At 41.6% G+C, this 19,777-nt stretch overlaps 1 protein-coding gene and 1 long non-coding RNA gene across 6 annotated transcripts in view; one reads left to right on the top strand and one right to left on the bottom strand.

Annotated features, from left to right (window-relative positions):
• The window catches only part of LOC134349717 (uncharacterized), a 74,882-nt gene extending 72,852 nt beyond the window's left edge, over nucleotides 1-2,030 (bottom strand). Inside the window, exon 1 of the long non-coding RNA XR_010018759.1 lies at nucleotides 423-2,030. This is a non-coding gene — a long non-coding RNA (uncharacterized LOC134349717). The remainder of the gene's footprint in view (nucleotides 1-422) is intronic.
• Nucleotides 1-19,777, top strand: part of heatr4 (HEAT repeat containing 4) — a 130,284-nt gene that overhangs the window by 27,840 nt on the left and 82,667 nt on the right. For all 5 annotated transcript variants that reach the window (XM_063054396.1, XM_063054417.1, XM_063054406.1 and 2 more), the window contains exon 5: nucleotides 5,835-6,029. In XM_063054396.1, the coding sequence (XP_062910466.1) occupies nucleotides 5,835-6,029 (195 nt within the window). The remainder of the gene's footprint in view (nucleotides 1-5,834; nucleotides 6,030-19,777) is intronic.

Consider the following 19,777-nt stretch of genomic DNA (forward strand, 5'->3'; position numbering starts at 1 on the left):
ATTATTGATGTTTTCACTGCCAACTTTGATTCCCAAGATGTCTCTTATTTTTTGTAATATTGTTTCACTGTACACATTAAATAAATCAGGGGAGAAAACACACCCTTGTCTAATGCCTCTCTTGGTTTTCGTAAACTTACTCACTTCTCCATCTATTCTTACAGCGGCAGTTTGTTCCCAGTTACAGATTTCTGATTAGGCAGAGGTCTTTTGAATCTAGATCTAGAGTTTCCTGTAATATTTCAAATAACTTATTGTGCTTCACTTTATCAAATGCTTTTGTGTAGTCAATAAAACAAACAAATCTTTTTGCACTTGAATAGCTCGTTCTGATAGTATCCTTAACATCAATATTGTGCTTCTTGTACCTTTGTCTTTCACAAAACCACATTGTTCTTTGCCTATTTCAGCTTGTATCTTACCTTTAGCTCTTGCCATCAAAATTCTTAGAAGTATCTTGATGATATGACTCATTAAACGTATGGTCCTATGTAATTCACATTCTATTGCTCCAGCTTTCTTAGGAAGAGTGATAAATACTGATTTTTTTCATCTCTTCTGGTATTTTTCCAGTCTCATAAATGTCATTGATTAAATCAGTAAGTTTTTCAATTCCATAATCTTCAAGGGCAATAATTTATTCTATTACGAATTCATCAGGACCTGCTGCCTTTCCTTTCTTCATCTTATTTATTGCATTACGAACTTCAGATTTTTAAATACTTGGACCTTCAATGTTTTTCTTAATTTCTGGTTTTTTGCCTCGATCGTCTTCAAACAATTCCTGAATATACTCGGTCCATCTGTTCATAATCCCATCTTTTTTCATGATAATGGTACCGCCCTTTGCTTTCAAACATCCACCTGAAGAACAGAGGAGCTTTTTATCAGTGATATTTTTGTTTTGTTGATGTGACCTTCTAGGATCAGTAATAGGGATTCTTTCTATTTGCTCACATTCCTGGTATAACCATTCTTCTTTGGCTTTTTGACATAAGCTTTTAACTTTTTTATCTAAGGTCTTATATTCTATTGGATTTGTTTTCTTCCGTCTCCTTTCTTCCATTAGATTTTTGATTTCATCTGTCATCTATTTATTCTTTGTGCTTTTTACTTTTTTAGGAATCACTGACTTTGCTGATTCTACCAAGGCATCCTTTAGAGATTTAAATTTCATTTCTACATGATTGCTATCATCTTCAACAGATTCTATTTCTAGACTTTGAAATCTATTCCTTACTTCAATTGTAAATTTTTTGTCTTAAGTTTTCTTCTTTAATTAATTGCAAGTAGTCAAGGGATTGTTCAGGTATTTGCTTCTTTAATTTTTTAAGTTTTACTTTTACAAGACATACTACTGGGTTATAGTCCCTATTACAGTCTGCACCTGGATACATTTTGCATTGAGTCAATGAGTTTCTAAATCTTTTGTTTATAGTAATAAAGTCAATTTGATTTCTCATGTTATCACCTGGACTTTTCCAGGTCCACAAGTGTCTTGGATGGTTTTTAAAGTAGGTTTTCATTGTTGTTGTTGTTCGTCCATCGTTGACGTTGAAGAGGACCTCGACACCATAATGATGGTGTCGAGACTAGCGTGTGATTTGGATTTAAGTGAGGGAGAGTTGCGCAGCGTCAGCCTCACTCTCTCTTCCCAATTCCCATCTGGATCCAGTGGCAAGACAGAGTCTAGACGGCTGGAGATGGGACTAGGCGCAGTGGATGACCAGGACATCTTCTGTGTCTTGTCCTGCTCTACACGTTCCACGACGCTTGCAGAGACCGCCTTCTTGACCATTGGACCTTCCACTGGTCTCGTCCGCTCAATCCACCGGAGTCTGTCTTCACATGCTGGGATAGACAACTCCCTATCTCACCGAGGGTTTGAGACCCATCGGCTACCCTCACCTGGTTTAGCCGGCTTGTCGAAGCCGTTGCCCGGGGTGTGGCCGCTGTCGCATGCAAACAGCTACGGGGAGCCACAGGTGAGAGCTGAGTGCCAGGTGGGGACCAAAGGTGGACTAACCGCCCTGAAAAGGACGCGACATGTTCCCCCACCAGAGGTGCTACCCCTCCCTGACACCCCATACACCCCATATTCATAATGACCTGATTATTCATTTTGCACCATTCTACCCATTTCTCACCTCTTTCATTTCTTTCCCTGAGTCCAAATTTTCCTGTGGTATTTCCATCAGCACCTTGTCCTATTTTAGCATTTAGATCTCCCATGACAATAACAATATCTTGAGATTTTCCATTCTTTGCTTGTTCCATCCTCCTATCACCTGATTTTAAAAAAACAATAACATTTGTGAGACGCAATTTTCCACAAAAATTCCCTAGCCAGTCAAAGGATCATAGTCATTCCTTGCCTTTCCAAATATAGGTTGATCCTTTCTCTTCGAATCCCCTCCAATACTATCTCAATGTTGTTAGCTCACTGGCCTGTCATTCTCTGCTGTGTGTTTGCAGCTCATCTGAAATAAAATCAAATTAGTTACAATCTGGTCTGTCAGTTCCTCACCAATGAATAATAATACAAAAATCTCTGCCAAGGCCCCAGCAGTTCCTTTCAGTGTTCCTCTCAACAATATCCTAGAGTAGGTCAGGCCCTGGGGATTTGTTCACTTTTATGCTCTCCAAAATCACCAGCACCTTTTCTTTTATAAAGTCAATACATTTCTGAACATCACTGTTCTCTGTATTCCCTGGCTTCCCTGAGCTTCTGCATGTTAAATATAAACAAGAAGAATTGATTGAAGATTACACATCTCTTGTAGTCAATCACACTGATCCTCATAAGAACCTACTCACTCCCTTTTGCTACTAATATAGAAACTTTTAGGATTTTGGCGTAGATATCTTTTTTGCCCTTCTGATACCTTTCTAAAGTAATTGCTGCACATGCTATACACCTGTAGGCAGGTAGAGTGAAACATCACCCACTATAACATTCTGATGCTGTTATTTTTGTTTAGAGTCCTAGTCATAAAGTGCACAGACGGGTACTTCAGTCCACTGTGCCCTGCCAATTATGTCCATTTAGTGCCATTTAATTTCTAGGCATATATTTCAATTTTTCAATCGTCATCTGAGGCACAATCATACAAAATAGTGTTGCATACAAAATAGATTGCTGATTCGTAAATTTAGTGTTTATTTTTACTGGTATTAGTCCGAATTTCGTGCTGTTTCTCAACTACCTTGACTATTTGTCCTTCATTGCACCACAGCCCACTTCATCCACCTGCAAACCTACCCTTTAAGCACTGCTTTCCAGATCTTCATCAGGACATTGATTCTGAATTTTTCATCCTCTAAATGAGGCATATAAATTCCATGGTGTAGTCCTGAGAATAAGACACAATGGCCCAGCCGCCTTCAGTGCATATTGTAGGTTGAAATCATGAACATGTGGCCTAGCTGAATGTAAGAAATATTTGAATTGAATTGACTTTATTACTTACATCCTTCATATACTTGAGGAGTAAAAATCTTTACATTACATCTCCATCGAAATGGACATAATAAATAGTATGTACAACGGGACAGTTAATATAACATAGAAATACAGTTACGTAGGCATGGATTGAGTAGTCTGATGGCTTGGTGGAAGAAACTGTTACGGAGACTGTTGGTTCTGGCATTTATGCTGCTGTACAGTTTCCTGGATGGTAGCAGCTGGAACAGTTTGTGGTTGGGGTGACTCGAGTCCCCAATGATCCTTTGGGCCCTTTTTATGCACGTCTTATGGACTAGTTCCTGAGGATTGGAGGGTGGCTAATGTAACCCCACTTTTTAAAAAAGGAGGGAGAGAGAAACTGGGGAATTATAGACCGGTTAGCCTAACGTCGGTGGTGGGGAAACTGCTGGAGTCAGTTATCAAGGATGTGATAAAAGCACATTTGAAAAGCGGTGAAATGATCGGACAAAGTCAGCATGGATTTGTGAAAGGAAAATCATGTCTGACGAATCTCATAGAATTTTTTGAGGATGTAACTAGTAGAGTGGATAGGGGAGAACCAGTGGATGTGGTATATTTGGATTTTCAAAAGGCTTTTGACAAGGTCCCACACAGGAGATTAGTGTGCAAACTTAAAGCACACGGTATTGGGGGTAAGGTATTGGTGTGGGTGGAGAATTGGTTAGCAGACAGGAAGCAAAGAGTGGGAATAAACGGGACCTTTTCAGAATGGCAGGCGGTGACTAGTGGGGTACCGCAAGGCTCAGTGCTGGGACCCCAGTTGTTTACAATATATATTAATGACTTGGATGAGGGAATTAAATGCAGCATCTCCAAGTTTGCGGATGACACGAAGCTGGGTGGCAGTGTTAGCAGTGAGGAGGATGCTAAGAGGATGCAGGGTGACTTGGATAGGTTGGGTGAGTGGGCAAACTCATGGCAGATGCAATTTAATGTGGATAAATGTGAAGTTATCCACTTTGGTGGCAAAAATAGGAAAACAGATTATTATCTGAATGGTGGCCGATTAGGAAAAGGGGAGGTGCAACGAGACCTGGGTGTCATTATACACCAGTCATTGAAAGTGGGCATGCAGGTACAGCAGGCGGTGAAAAAGGCGAATGGTATGCTGGCATTTATAGCGAGAGGATTCGAGTACAGGAGCAGGGAGGTACTACTGCAGTTGTACAAGGCCTTGGTGAGACCACACCTGGAGTATTGTGTGCAGTTTTGGTCCCCTAATCTGAGGAAAGACATCTTTGCCATAGAGGGAGTACAAAGAAGGTTCACCAGATTGATTCCTGGGATGGCAGGACTTTCATATGAAGAAAGACTGGATGAACTGGGCTTGTACTCGTTGGAATTTAGAAGATTGAGGGGGGATCTGATTGAAACGTATAAGATCCTAAAGGGATTGGACAGGCTAGATGCAGGAAGATTGTTCCCGATGTTGGGGAAGTCCAGAACGAGGGGTCACAGTTTGAGGATAGAGGGGAAGCCTTTTAGGACCGAGATTAGGAAAAACTTCTTCACACAGAGAGTGGTGAATCTGTGGAATTCTCTGCCACAGGAAACTGTTGAGGCCAGTTCATTGGCTATGTTTAAGAGGGAGTTAGATATGGCCCTTGTGGCTACAGGGGTCAGGGGGTATGGAGGGAAGGCTGGGGCGGGGTTCTGAGTTGGATGATCAGCCATGATCATAATAAGTGGCGGTGCAGGCTCGAAGGGCCGAATGGCCTACTCCTGTACCTATTTTCTATGTTTCTATGTCTTTATAAATGTCCTGAATACTGGGAAGATCACATCTACAGATGTGCTGGGCTGTCCGCACCACTCTCTGCAGAGTCCTGTGATTGAGGGAACAGTACCCATACTAGGCAGTGATGCAGCCAGTCAGGATGCTCTCAGCTGTGCCCCTGTAGAAAGTTCTTAGGATCTGGGGGCCCATACCGAACTTCCTCAACCGTCTGAGGTGAAAGAAATGCTGCTGTGCCTTTTTTACCACACAGCCGGTATGTACAGACCACGTGAGATCCTTGGTGATGTGTATACAGAGGAACTTAAAGCTGTTTACCCTCTCAACACCAGATCAATTGATATCAATAGGGGTTAGTCTGTCTCCATTCCTCCTGTAATCCACAACCAGCTCCTTTGTTTTTGTGACATTGAAGGAGCAGTAGAGAAGGAATCAACCCCCTGGTTCACTACAAATCAGGAAAGAAGTATTGAGGCCCTGGTTCTCGGATGGAGGAGGAAGAAGAATAGTAGAGGGTTGAAAGTAAAGGAGAACCTGTGAAAACTGAAAGAAATGTCATTGATGCTCCATTTGTTCTTGCCATAATGTCGATTTCTATCTCTACCCACACAGGGCTGCAGAAAGTGTGCAAAGGCCTGAGGAGGTGGACGGTATTGCCCACCCTGACTGATTATACCACAGAGAAAGGGCTGAGGCCACCAGATTATGGAGTCCTGCACAAACCACTGAAGAAATCGTTTAATACCCATGAAGATCGGCAAGTAATTCGCAACATGGTCACAGAATGGATTAAAGCTTGGCATATGTGTAAGTTTACTGTACAGAAGGAATTTGGAAAATTATCTTGCTAGCTTTCCCTGTTTCATTCACCCATATTAATGTTTGTGAGGGCACTGATTATCATACATTCCACGGGCACTGACTTCTTCTGGGTTTCTTTCCCATTAATTGGATCCAGCTCACAAAATGTGTGATTGTATCACACAAACTGATGAGGATGCTCACAGAAAGAACAATGTGTCTGGTTTCAGATAACACCCAACATGATTAAGGCACCAGATGACAGAAGAACCAAGGAGCGTGGTAGGTTATTATCACAATGTGATAGCTTCAACGACTAATGTGTTCCAGATTTTTTTTCTAATCTAAATGAAATCTGATGTTCCCTTACAAGCTTTTGAAAACCTATACACTGGAGCCTCCTCACCAGGCTGTGATACACCTGTGAGAATGCTCATCTATAGAGACTTCCAAGAGTGTTTACTGACGTATCCAATTTCTTCAAACTTCTAACAAAGTAGGGCTGCTGGAATGTCTTCTGTGTGATTGTGTCAATGTGTTTTGTCTGGGATAGATTGTCTGAGATGTTGATGGCAAACAACTTGAGTCTGCTTCCCCTTTTCACCACTGACCCCTCAATGAGGACCAGTATGGGTGCTCTGCCAACCATCACTTCCTGAAATCCACAATGTTTTAAAAATGAAACATTGGGAGTGAAGAATTTGTGTACTATTAAGATTAAAGACAAGGCTAATGGTTATGAAGAGATATTGAGTCTCTGGTGAAAAGGAGGTTGTGCATATCAAGATAGATAGTTTGGATCAAATGAGGTACGTGAGTATAAGAAATGCCAGAGAAACATGGAAACATAAAACCTACAGCACAATACAGGCCCTTCAGGCCACAAAGTTGTGCCGAACATGTCCCTACCTTAGAAATTACTGGTATTACGTACCCGTAATGGTTTAAAATTAGCAGCGATAGACCACACCTGGAGTCTGGTTTTGATGTTAAAAGCACTATCTTTATTAGTATCTACTTAATATAGCAACTCAATCGAGAATAATCAGAAATTAACAGTATTATGAGTATACATATGTGTAAATGTAGCTCCCAAACTATTGAGTTTGTGGGGGGGGGGGCGCGGCAGGGGTAGGGTACCAGGCTTAAAATCCTGAGATGGTAAGGTATGAAAGTTCAGTTCATCCACGGATTAAAGGATGTGAGAGAGAGATTTGTAATCCAAGCTGAATGTCGAGAGAAAGCATTTATGTCATATTCTACAGGTTCCACGGTGGTAAAACAGGATAACAATCGCCGTAGGTTTTATCTGTCGTCGTTCCAAATCCACTTACAAATGATCACCAGTAGTAGCTTATCACAGGGGAACCGTCTTTAAAGGGAACTACCAGCCAAGCAAGGGTTAACACATAGGTAGTTTCGACAAGGTTGCCCCAATCACATAACGTGATAGCCACTTATCGATATGCTGGGTCGATGCTCAACCCACCCTTGTGGGCACTGTAATCCAGGGAGCGGGAAGCGCAAAATCAAATATCACTGTGATGATATTCAATTGTTTGGCGACAATAAAGTATAAAGTAAAGGAAAGTTCCAACCAGTGACCCCTTAGTCACTGGCTTCCTTCCGTTGTCCGACTGCGACTGACTGTGTGAGAGTGAGTGTCCTTGCTTAAATCAAAACAAGCTGCAGAGTCAAATAGTTCCGCTCCCCTCTCTCTCTCAGTAAGAATCAAACAGGAACCGAGAAAGCTGGCAGCTGACGTCACTCAGGCACTCTGTCTTAAAATGATGGGGTGGTAAATTGGATTAGTAAGTATGCAGATGATACTAAGATAGGTGGAGTTGTAGATAATGAAGTAGGTTTTCAAAGCTTGCAGAGAGATTTAGGCCAGTTAGAAGAGTGGGCTGAAAGATGGCAGATGGAGTTTAATGCTGAAAAATATGAGGTGCTACATTTTGGTAGGACTAATCAAAATAGGACATACATGGTAAATGGTAGGGCATTGAAGAATGCTGTAGAACAGAGGGATCTAGAATAATGGTGCATAGTTCCCTGAAGGTGGAATCTCAAGTGGATAGGGTGGTGAAGAAAGCTTTTGGTATGCTGGCCTTTATTAATCAGAGCATTGAGTTGGGATGTAATGTTGAAATTGAATAAGGCATTGGTAAGGCCAAATTTGGAGTATTGTGTACAGTTCTGGTCACCGAATTATAGGAAAGGTGTCAATAAAATTGAGAGAGTACTAGAATGTTACCTGGGTTTCAGCACCTGAGTTACAGAGAAAGGTTGAACAAGTTAGGTCTTTATTATTTGGAGTGTAGAAGGTTGAGGGGGGACTTGATAGAGGTGTTTAAAATTATGAGGGGGATTGATAGAGTTGACATGGATAGGCTTTTTTCATTGAGAATGGGGGAGATTCAAACAAGAGGACATGAGTTGAGAGTTTAAGGGCAAAAGATTAGGGGGAACGTCTTTACTCAGAGAGTGGTGACTGTGTGGAACGAGCTTCCAGCAGAAGTGGTTGAGGCAGGTTCGATGTTGTCATTTAAAGTTAAATTGGATAGATATATGGACAGGAAGGGAATGGAGGGTTATGGGCTGAGTGCAGGTCGGTGGGACTAGGTGAGAGTAAGAGTTCGGCATGGACTAGAAGGGCCGAGATGGCCTGTTTCCATGCTGTAATTGTTATAAGGTAATATGGTTATATAAAATGACAGTCCACAGCAAGATAAACCCAGGGCTTCATCACACTTGCCCCAAAAAGAAAAGGTTTTGATCAGAGAGCAAAAGTTTAACTGCAAACTATAGAATGTAAAACAATATATATGTGATTATCATGTAACACATTGCAGAAGCGTATACAAATACCAGTTTTTTTCTTGAACTTAGCTTAGCATCTGGACAGACCATCTGCAATGATATTGTCTGCACCTTTCCCATGTTTTAGTACCATATCATATTGCTGCAAAATCAGACTCGAGTTTAACAACCTTCTGTTTTTGTCCTTTACCTTACTCAGAAACCGTAACGGATTATGATCAGTGTAAACCACAAGTGGTTTCTGCGCAGGACAAACATCATTGAATTTCCTTGAAAAGTAAACTACAGGATGTTCAACATCATCATTACCCCCTTTGTAATAATACTGCTCCTGCAGCTTCATCACTGGCATCCACGGCTATAGAGAAGGGCTTTGCAAAGTCAGGTGCCCTGAGCACAGGTTGATGACATAAAATAGCTTTCAATTGATCAAATGCCTCCTGACAAGGTTCTGTCCAAACAAACTTTTCACACTTCCTCAGGAGATTAGTCAAAGGAAGAGCAATGTCAGTAAAGTTTTTACAAAACTTATGGTAATATCCAACCATTCTCTGGGGAGAAGCTTGTGGCCCCCAATTTTGTTACGAATTGTAACATTTTAGGAACAAACCAGCAGCAATAGAGTTCACAATGGAATTTGGTTTTGAGAATTCTGTAGGTTTTGTCTTGCGAGGCTACAGACTTGGTGTAATTTATTTTTGTACTCCAAAGCATAGCTTAACAAGCTAACATGCACTTTTTCATCAGTCCACTGTTCCCTCAGCAAGGTCAAAGGTCCCCTCACTCTATGACCAAATACAAGTTCAAAAGGGCTAAAGCCCAGTGATTCCTGTACCAATTCTCTTGATGTGAACAAAAGCAAATGGACACTTTCATCCCAGTCTTTTTCATTTTCAACACAGTATGTCTTGATCATTGTTTTGAGGGTAGAATGAAATCTTTCTAAAGCCCCTTGTGATTCCAGATGGTACGCAGACGATGTAATTTGCTTAGCTCCCAGTTCATAAACTACCTGCTGGAATAATCCAGATGTAAAATTACTTCTTTGATCAGACTTGTTTTCTTTAGGCAAACTAAATAAAGTAAAAAATTTGATGAGAGCATTTGACATAGTTTTAGCTTTGATATTTCTGAGAGGTATGGCTTCCGGGAATCTAGATGCAGGACACATGGTAGTTAGCAAATACTGATGACCAGCTTTAGTCTTCGGCAATGGACCAACACAATCCACAATAATTTTAGAAAAAGGTTCACCGAATGCAGGTATAGGCTGGAGTGGGGCCACTGGAGTGACCTGGTTAAGTTTACCCACAACTTGACAAGGGTGACAGGTTCTGCAAAAGTTCACAACATCTTCCCTCAGATTAGGCCAGTAATAGTCTTTTCTAATCCTGTTTACAGTTTTATTCACCCCAAAGTGTCCACCTAAAGGCATACTGTGAGCCAACATTAAAAGTTCAGTCCTATAGACTTTAGGAACTACAACTTGGTGAACAAATATCCTTTCCTCCATCACAGGTACAGTAGGTGGTCTCCACTTCCTCATCAATACCCCATCCTTGATATAGTACCCTACTGGCACTTTTTTAATCTCATCATCTGAGAGAGCTGTTTCTTTTAAAGCTTCAATCTCAGGATCTCCATTTTGTTCTGCTACAAACTCCTTCCTAGACAAAGATAAACCTTTCTCATCAGACTTACTCCCTGAATCCTGTTGAAACAATGAAGGCAGAAAAATCTCTACCAAGTCATCATCACCTAAATCCCGATTTTGGCTATCTGGGCATCAGAATTATGCTGCACAGAACCGTCTGTGTTGGCAGACTTTTTAGTCATGCTTCGTGTTACTGTGCAGGCAGGATAAATATCAACATCCATCTGTGGATCATCAGTGGCAGGCTTATTTGTCAGCTGCACTGCTGGATAAACTTCACCACCTGCTATGTCATTTCCTAACAACAAAGAAACACCCTTCACCGGTATCTTGGATTGGATCCCTATCTTGACAAGTCCCGAAAACAATCCAGACTTCAAAATTACCTTATGCAGAGGTGCAGAAACAACCCCTTTCCCAATACCTTTAATAAGATTTACCTCATCAGTATCAGTCTCATCACCAAACTTTAGAACGCTAGTATAAGTGACTGAGATGCCCCAGTATCTCGAAGAATTTTCACTGGTACCAGGGTTGTCCCTTCCTTCACTGACACAAACCCATCTGACAGAAAATGATCAAATCCTTTCTTAACTTGGTCAGACCTCTCAGTCTTTAACTGAGCCTCATCAGAATGTGTAGACCCCTGTGGGTTTTTAGGTGCTTCACAACGCTGAATACAAGTATTTGGGACTGCCTCCTTTTCCTTTTTCTTCTTCAGGACAGAACAATTAGAACATGACCATCTTTCTTATAATAGTAACAAGTAAGACCAGAATATTTCTCCTTCACTTGCTTCCCTTCATCCTTACTTTTGTCACTAGTCCCAGATTTAAGTTCTGGTTTACCCTGGTTATCCCTGCTACTCTTTCAGAAGCTCTTACTCGGGGTAAACTTAACCTTGTGGGTTGAAGCATACTCATCTGCTAATTTAGCAGACTCCCAAAAAGTGGCAGCATCCTTTTCACCTTAATATGTCTTTATGTCATCAGGGATGCACCTTTTGAATTCTTCAATTAAATCCAAGTTGTCAAAATCATCATCCACATTCTTACATGTGCACCATCGGTCAAAACACACAAACTTGTCATAAGCAAATTCCACATAAATCTGGTTCACAGATTTCCTCAAATTTCTAAACCTTTGCCTATAGGCTTCTGGAACCAATTCATAGGCTTTAAGCACAGCCTGTTTCAATGTCTCGTAATTAGCTGCATCTCCAATTGACAAAGCAGTGTAAGCTTGTTGAGCCTTACTCCTAAATACACTCTGTAACAAAAGAGACCAGCTTTCTTTCGGCCACTTTTGACTTTGAGCTACTTTCTCATAATGCTGGAAGTATTTATCAACCACAGTTTCATTAAATGAAGGGACCAAACTAACTTCCTGACTGGCCACAAACTTCTCACCAGAGCCAAAACTAGACCTCTTTGCTCCAGCTTATCTAACTTTTCTAACTCAAACCTCCTTTGTTTTTCTGTTTCCTCAGCTTCAAAACACCTTTTTTTCTGCTTCTTCCCTCTGCTTGTCTTTTTCCGCAGCTTCTAATCTAAGTCTCTCTCAGTCGAACTTTAGTTGGTCCAGCTGTAACTGGAGCTCGGGTAGCTGGTTTGTTTTCAGGGAACAATTCTAATACCTCAGCGTCAAACTTCCCTGAAGAAATATAGTACTCAGCTATCTTCCTCTGAATATCTGGCTTTCTCATAGACTGTTTTATTGAAACAAGTCTCAGCTTTTTCTGTCTTTGTCTTTTCTGGTGTCCCCTAATTCCCCAGGATCTGGCGCTTCCAGAAATGCCTCAATATCCATTGCTTATTAGTATCTACTTAATATAGCAACTTAAATGAGAATAATCAAAATGTAACAGTATTATGAGTATACATATGTGTAAATGTAACTCCCAAACTATTGAGCTTGGGGGGTTGGGGGGGTGAGTACCAGGCTTAAAATCTTGAGATGGAAGGTATGAAAGTTCAGTTCATCCACGGATTAAAGGACGTGAGAGGGATATTTGTAATCCAAGGTGAATGTCGAGAGAAGGCATTTATGTCGAATTCTACAGGTTCCACGGTGGTAAAACAGGATAACAATTGCCGTGGGTTTTATCTGTCGTCGTTCCAAATCCACTTACAAATTATCACCAATAGTAGCTTATCACAGGGGTACCGAATTTAAAGGGAGCCACCACCCAGGCAAGGGTTAACACATAGGTAGATTCCACAAGGTTCCCCAATCACACATCGTAGTAGCCATTTATCGATGTGCTGGGTCAATGCTCAATGCACCCTTGTGGGCACTCGAAAGTTCCAACCAGTGACCCCTTAGCACTGGGTTCCTTCTATTGTCTGACTCCAACTGCAACTGACTGTGTGTGAGTGAGTGTCCTTGCTCAAATCAAAACAGCTGCAGAGTCAAATAGTTCCGCCCCTCTCTCTCTCATAGTAAGAATCAAACAGGAGCCAAGAAAGGTAGCGGCTGACGTCACTTAGGCACTCTCTCTTAAAATGACAGTCCACGGCGAGATAAACCTAAGGCTTCATTACACTTGGCTTACCCATAACCCTCTATTTTTCTAAGCTCCATGTACCTATCCAAAAGTCTCTTAAAAGACCCTATCGTATCCGTATCCACCTCCGCCACCATTGCCGGCAGCCCATTCCACGCACTCACCACTCTGAGTAAAAAAACTTACCCCTGACATTTCCTCTGTACCTACTCCCAAGCGCCTTAAACCTGTGTCCTCTTGTGGCAACAATTTTAGCCCTGGGGAAAAAGCCTCTGACTATCCAAATGATCAATGCCTCTCATCATCTTATACACCTCTATCAAGTCACCTCTCATCCTCCGTCGCTCCAAGGAGAAAAGGCCGAGTTCACTCAACCTGTTTTCATAAGGCATACTCCCCAATCCAGGCAACATCCTTGTAAATCTCTTCTGCACCCTTTCTATGGTTTCCACATCCTTCCTATAGTGAGGTGACCAGAACTGAGCACAGAACTCCAAGTGGGGTCTGACCAGGGTCCTATATAGCTGCAACATTACCTCTTGGCTCCCAAGTTCAATTCCACGATTGATGAAGGCCAGTACACCATATGCCTTCTTAACCACAGAGTCAACTTGCGCAGCTGCTTTGAGCGTCCTATGGACTCGGACCCCAAGATCCCTCTGATCCTCCACACTGCCAAGAGTCTTACTATTAATACTATATTCTGCCATCATATTTGACCTACCAAAATGAACCACTTCACAATTATCTGGGTTGAACTCCACCTGCCACTTCTCAGCCCAGTTTTGCATCCTATCAATGTCCTGCTGCCACCTCTGACAGCCCCCTACACTATCATCCAGGTCATTTATAAAAATCACGAAGAGTAAGGGTCTCAGAACAGATTCCTGAAGCACACCACTGGTCACCGACCTGCATGCAGAAAATGACCTATATACAACCACTCTTTGCCTTCTGTGGGCAAGGCAGTTCTGGATCCACAAAGCAATATCCCCTTGGATCCCATGCCTCCTTACTTTCTCAATAAGCCTTGCATGGGGTACCTTATCAAATGCCTTGCTGAAATCCATATACACTACATCTACTGCTCTTCCTTCATCAATGTGTTTAGTTACATCCTCAAAAAATTCAATCAGGCTCATAAGGCACGACCTGCCCTTGACAAAGCCATGCTGACTATTCCTAATCATATTATGCCTCTCCAAATGTTCATAAATCCTGCCTCTCAGGATCTTCTTCATCAACTTACCAACCACTGAAGTAAGAGTCACTGGTCTATAATTTCCTGGGCTATCTCTACTCCCTTTCTTGAATAATGGAACAACATCTGCAACCCTCCAATCCTCCGGAACATTGATGATTCAAAGATCAATGCTAGAGGCTCTGCAATCTCCTCCCTCACCTACCACAGTAGCCTGATGTACATCTCATCTGGTCCCAGCAACTTATCCAACTTGATGCTTTCCAAAAGCTCCAGTACATCCTCTTTCTTAATATCTACATGCTCAAGCTTTTCAGGCCACTGCAAGTCATCACTACAATCAGCATGATCCTTTTCTATAGTGAATACTGAAGTAAAGTATTCATTAAGTACCTCTGCTATTTCCTCCGGTTCCAGACACACTTTCCCACTGTCACATTTGATAGGTCCTATTCTTTCACGTCTTATCCTCTTGCTCTTCACGTATTTGTAGAATGCCTTGGGGTTTTCTTTAATCTGCCAGCCAAGGCCTTCTCATGGCCCCTTCTGGCTTTCCTAATTTCCTTCTGAAGTTCCTTCCCGTTAGCCTTATAATCTTCTAGATCTCTAACATTACCTAGCTCTCTGAACCTTTTGTATGCTTTTCTTTTCTTCTTGACTAGATTTACTACAGCCTTTGTACACCACGGTTCCTGTACCCTACCATAACTTCCCTGTCTCATTGGAACATACCTATGCAGAACTCCACACAAATATCCCCTAAACATTTGCCACATTTCTTCCGTACCTTCCCTGAGAACCTCTGTTCCTAAGTTAAGATTCCAAGTTCCTGCCTGATAAGCCTCATAATTCCCCTTACACCAATTAAACGCTTTTCTAACTTGTCTGTTCCTATCTCTCTCCAATGCTATTGGAGATAGAATTATGATCACTGTCTCTGAAATGCTCTCCCACTGAGAGATCTGACACCTGACCAAGTTCATTTCCCAATACCAAATCAAGTACAGTCTCTCCTCTTGTAGGCTTATCTACATATTGTGTCAAGAAACCTTCGTGAGCACACCTAACAAAGTCCACCCCATCTAAACCCCTTGCTCTAGGGAGATGCCAATCAATATTTGGGAAATTAAAATCTCCCACCACGACAACTCTGTTATTATTACACCTTTCCAGGATCTGTTTCCCTATCTGAGCACGAGAGAATCTCACAGATTTCTGTAGATATACAGTGGAGAGTATTTTAAGGGGTTACATCATTGTCTGGTATAGACAAGCCACTGCATAGGATCAGAAGAAGCTGCAAAAAGTTGCCATCTCTAAAATAGACACTAGCCTCTCCAGCATCAAGGATGTCTTCAAAAGGTGATGCCTAAATGGGTGACATCCATAGTTTAGGACCCTCATCACCCAGGACATGCCTTCTTTTCATTGCTACCATCAAGGAGGAGGTGAAGGGGTCTGAAGACACACACTCAATGCTTTAGGACCATCATCTTCCCCACTGCCATCAGATTTCAGAATGGACAATGAACCCATGTACACTACCTCATTATGTTTTTTCATTTTTCCGTGAGTGTGTGGGTATAAAAGGCTGATTCTGTGAGTTACTCTGGCAGACATTGTGAAAGAGAATACCAAGGATTCCTATAGATTATATGAAGAATAAGGAGGAAAAACTGGTCTTCTTGAAGATCAGCATGGTCATCTATGCATAGAGCTAAAAGTGATGAGGGAGATCTTTAATCTCTTTGCATCAATATTTACTCAGAAATGCAGACACAGAGACTATAGAATTGAGCAAAAGTACAGTGAAGTCATGGACCATATCCAGAGTATTGAAGCAGAGGTGCTAGCTGTTTTGAGGCAAATTAGGGTGAGTATATCCCCAATGTTTGACAAGATATCCCCCTAGATATCGCGTGAGGCTCATGCATAAATTGCAGGAGCCCTGGCAGAAATATTTAAAATGTCCTTGGTCACGATTGAGGTGTCAGAGGACTGGAGCATAACTAATGTTCTGTTGTTCAAGAAAGGTTTAGGAATAAGCAGGAATAATGTAATATGTAACAGTATGCACAGAACAGATCCTTCAGCACACAATATTATACTGCCTCTTTAATATATTCCATGATCAATCTAAACTTTCTCTCCAACATAGCCCACAATCCTTCATTTCTCTTTCATCCATGTGCTTATCTGAAAGTCTCTTACATACCTCTAATGTATCATTCTCTACCACTGTTTCCAGTAGTGTGTTCCAGGCATGTACCACTCTGTGTGTTTAAAAAAAAATCCTACCTTTGACTTCTCCCCTAAAACTTTCCTCCACTTACCTTAAAAGGATATCCTCTGGTATTAATCATTGCAGCCCTAGGAAAAAGAACTGTCCACTTTATCTGTGCCTCCTACAATCCTTTATACCTCTATCAAGTTGCCTGTCATCCTCCTTCACTCCAAAGAGAAAATCCTTAGCTTCCTCAACCTTTCCTCATAAGGCATGCACTCTAATCCAGGCAATATCCTTGTAAATCTCTTTAAACCTTCCATATCCTTCCTACAATGAGGCAATCGGAACACATGAATATAATACTCCATGTGTGGTCTAATCAGAATTTTATAGAGCTACAACATTACTTTGCAGCTCTTGAACTCAAGCTCTAGATAATGAACATCAATGTACACTGCTTTAAACACCCTATCAACATGCATAGCAACCTTGAGGAACTCCCAAGATCTCCATGCTCCTCCACACTGCTAAGAATCCTACCATTAACCTTGTACTCTGCCTTCAAGTTTGATCTTCAAAAGTAAGTCACTTCACATTTTTCCAGATTGGACTGCGTTTGTTACTTCTCAGTCCAACCTTGCACCCAGTGTCCCCACATTGTATCCTATGACAACCTTGTATACTATTCACAACACACCAACTTTCATGTCATCTGCAAACTCTCTAACCTACCCTTCCACTTCCTCATCTGAGTCATTTATAAAAATTACTAAGAGCAGGGGTCCCAGAACAGATCCCTGCAAACACTACTCATCAAAGACTTCCAGGCAGAATACACTTTGCATTCACATGGGTGCTCGTTTCCATAGATTGTATGCCTGATGACCTTCTGGATGAACATACAATGAGGAAACCTTACTAATTCCATAAACACCACATCCACTGCTCTCATGAATTTGTTTTGTCACTTCCTCAAAAAAGTCAATCAGACTTGTGAGGCATGACCTGCCCTTCACAAAGCCATGCTAAGTATCCTTAATCAGACTATTCTTTCCAAAGGCTTGTAATTCCTGCCCTTAAGAATCTCCTTCTTACATTTGCCCACTTTTGACATAAATTCTTAATTTTCTTGAACAAAGAAACAATATTTGTCATCAAATTGTTGCATTTGTTATACTACCATTAAGATCGCTTACCATGCTATCCCATGCCCACACTTTGGAAAGTCTGATCACCTGGCTGTACTTCTACTCCCTGACTATAGACAGAGATGGAAGACTTCAGCACCGGTAGAGAGGATCAAGAAGGTATGGACAAGGGAGATGGAGGTGTGCTTACACAAGAGGTCTACAGCAGATATGATCTCACTGACTCTTAACGTCACCTTGGACAATACTAGCAATGACATCAGGCTGTCATTTATTGACTACAGCTTAGTGTTTAACACAATCAGTCCTACAGTTCCAAGTTAAAATGCTCCAAAACCTGGGCCTCTGTATCTCCCTCTGCAACTGGATTCTCAAATTCCTCACTGGAAGACCGCAGTCGTGCAGATTGGAAATAACATCTCCACCTCACTGATAATCAACACTGCTGCATCTCAAGGATGTGTGCTTCTCCCACTGCTCTACTCTACACCCATAACTGTGTGGTTAGGGACAGCTCAAGTGGCATCAAATGACACAACCATAGTTGGCAGAATTTCAGATGTTGGCAGGAAGGTGTACAGGAGCAAGATAATTCAGTCAGTTTAGTGTATTCCAGCAACAACCTTGCAGTCAATGTCACTAAGACCAAAAAATTGATTGTGGACCTCAGAAAGGCCACACACACACCTGTCCTCATCAAGGGATCGGAAGTTGAAAGGATGAGCGATTTCAAGTTCCTGAGTGCCAACATCTCTGAGAATCACATATTAATGCAGTGACAAAGAAGGATTGATAGCAGCTTTATTGGCGTGTCACGGTAGCATTGTGCTTTGCACAACGTTTTATAGTATCAAGACTGAGGTTCATTTCCCACCGCTGCCTGTAAAGAGTTTGTACGGTCTCCCCGTGACCATGTGAATTTCCTCTGGGAGCTCTGGTTTCCTCCCACAGTGCAAGATGTTGTGGTTGATTGCTCATTGTAAATTGGCCCATGATTAGGCTAGGGTTAAATTGGAGGATTGCTGGGTGCTGTGGCCTGGAGTTCTGGAAGGGCCTGTTCTGTGCTGAATCTCAATAAATAAATAAAATGCATTAAGAGTTTGAGGAGATTTGGTCTGTCACCAAATTCATTCACAAATTTCAATAGATGTATTGTGGAGAGCATTCTGACTGGTTGTATCATTGTCTAGTATTGGGGGGGGGCACTGCACAGGATCAAAATTAGTGCAGAAAGTTGTAAACTCATGGGCACTATGATGTCTCCCCAGCATTCAGGACATCTTCAAGAACATCCTCAAAAAGATGGCATCTATCATTAAGGATCCCCATCACCCAGGATATGCCCCCTTCTGATTGCTACCATCAGGGAGAAGGTACAGGATCATGAAGACACATACTCAAGGACTCAGGAACAGCTTCTTCCTCTCCACTATCAGATTTCTGAATGTGCATTGAATCCATGAACGCCACTTCACTACTTTTCCTCTTTTGGCATTACTTTTTAATTTAACTTTTTTAATATATGTACTTCTCACTGTAATTTACAATTTTGTATTGTGTATAGCGATGTACTGCTGCCACATGACAACAAATTTCACAATACGTGCTAGTGATATTAAGTGTGATTCTGTTGCTAAACAACCTCCACACCTCTGCTTTGCATTTCTCTAAAAACATCTGTTCCCAATTCTTGCCTAATACCATCATAATTCACCCTCCCCAATTAAATACTTTCCCATCCCTTCCACTCCTATCCTTATCCATGGCTATACCAAAGGTCTGGGATTTGTAGTTACTATGTCCTAAGTTCGCATAGAATAACTAACGGACTGGAGCATGTTGAAGTTAAGAGATCTGTCACCAAATCAGGTTCATTGCTTAGTACTAGATACAGAATGGCCTCTCTTCTGGTCAGCCTGTCCACAACTGTAAGGAAAGCCTAACAAATTCTGTACTATCTATAACTTTTGCATTAAGGAGTTGCCAATCAATATTACTGAAGTTGAAGTCACCCATCACAACAACCTTTCTATTTTTTTTACATTTCCAAATCTGCCTGCTTTATCTGCTCTTCAATGTCCTTGTTGCTTTGAGGTGGCCCACAGAATAGAGTGATTGCTCCTTTCCTATGTTGGTAAGCCTGACATCAGCCATGGATAAATGATTGGAAGCTAATCAATGGGAGAGGGCATATA

Source organism: Mobula hypostoma, chromosome 1 (genome assembly GCF_963921235.1).
Source record: "Mobula hypostoma chromosome 1, sMobHyp1.1, whole genome shotgun sequence".
Classification (NCBI taxonomy): Eukaryota; Metazoa; Chordata; class Chondrichthyes; order Myliobatiformes; family Myliobatidae; genus Mobula; species Mobula hypostoma.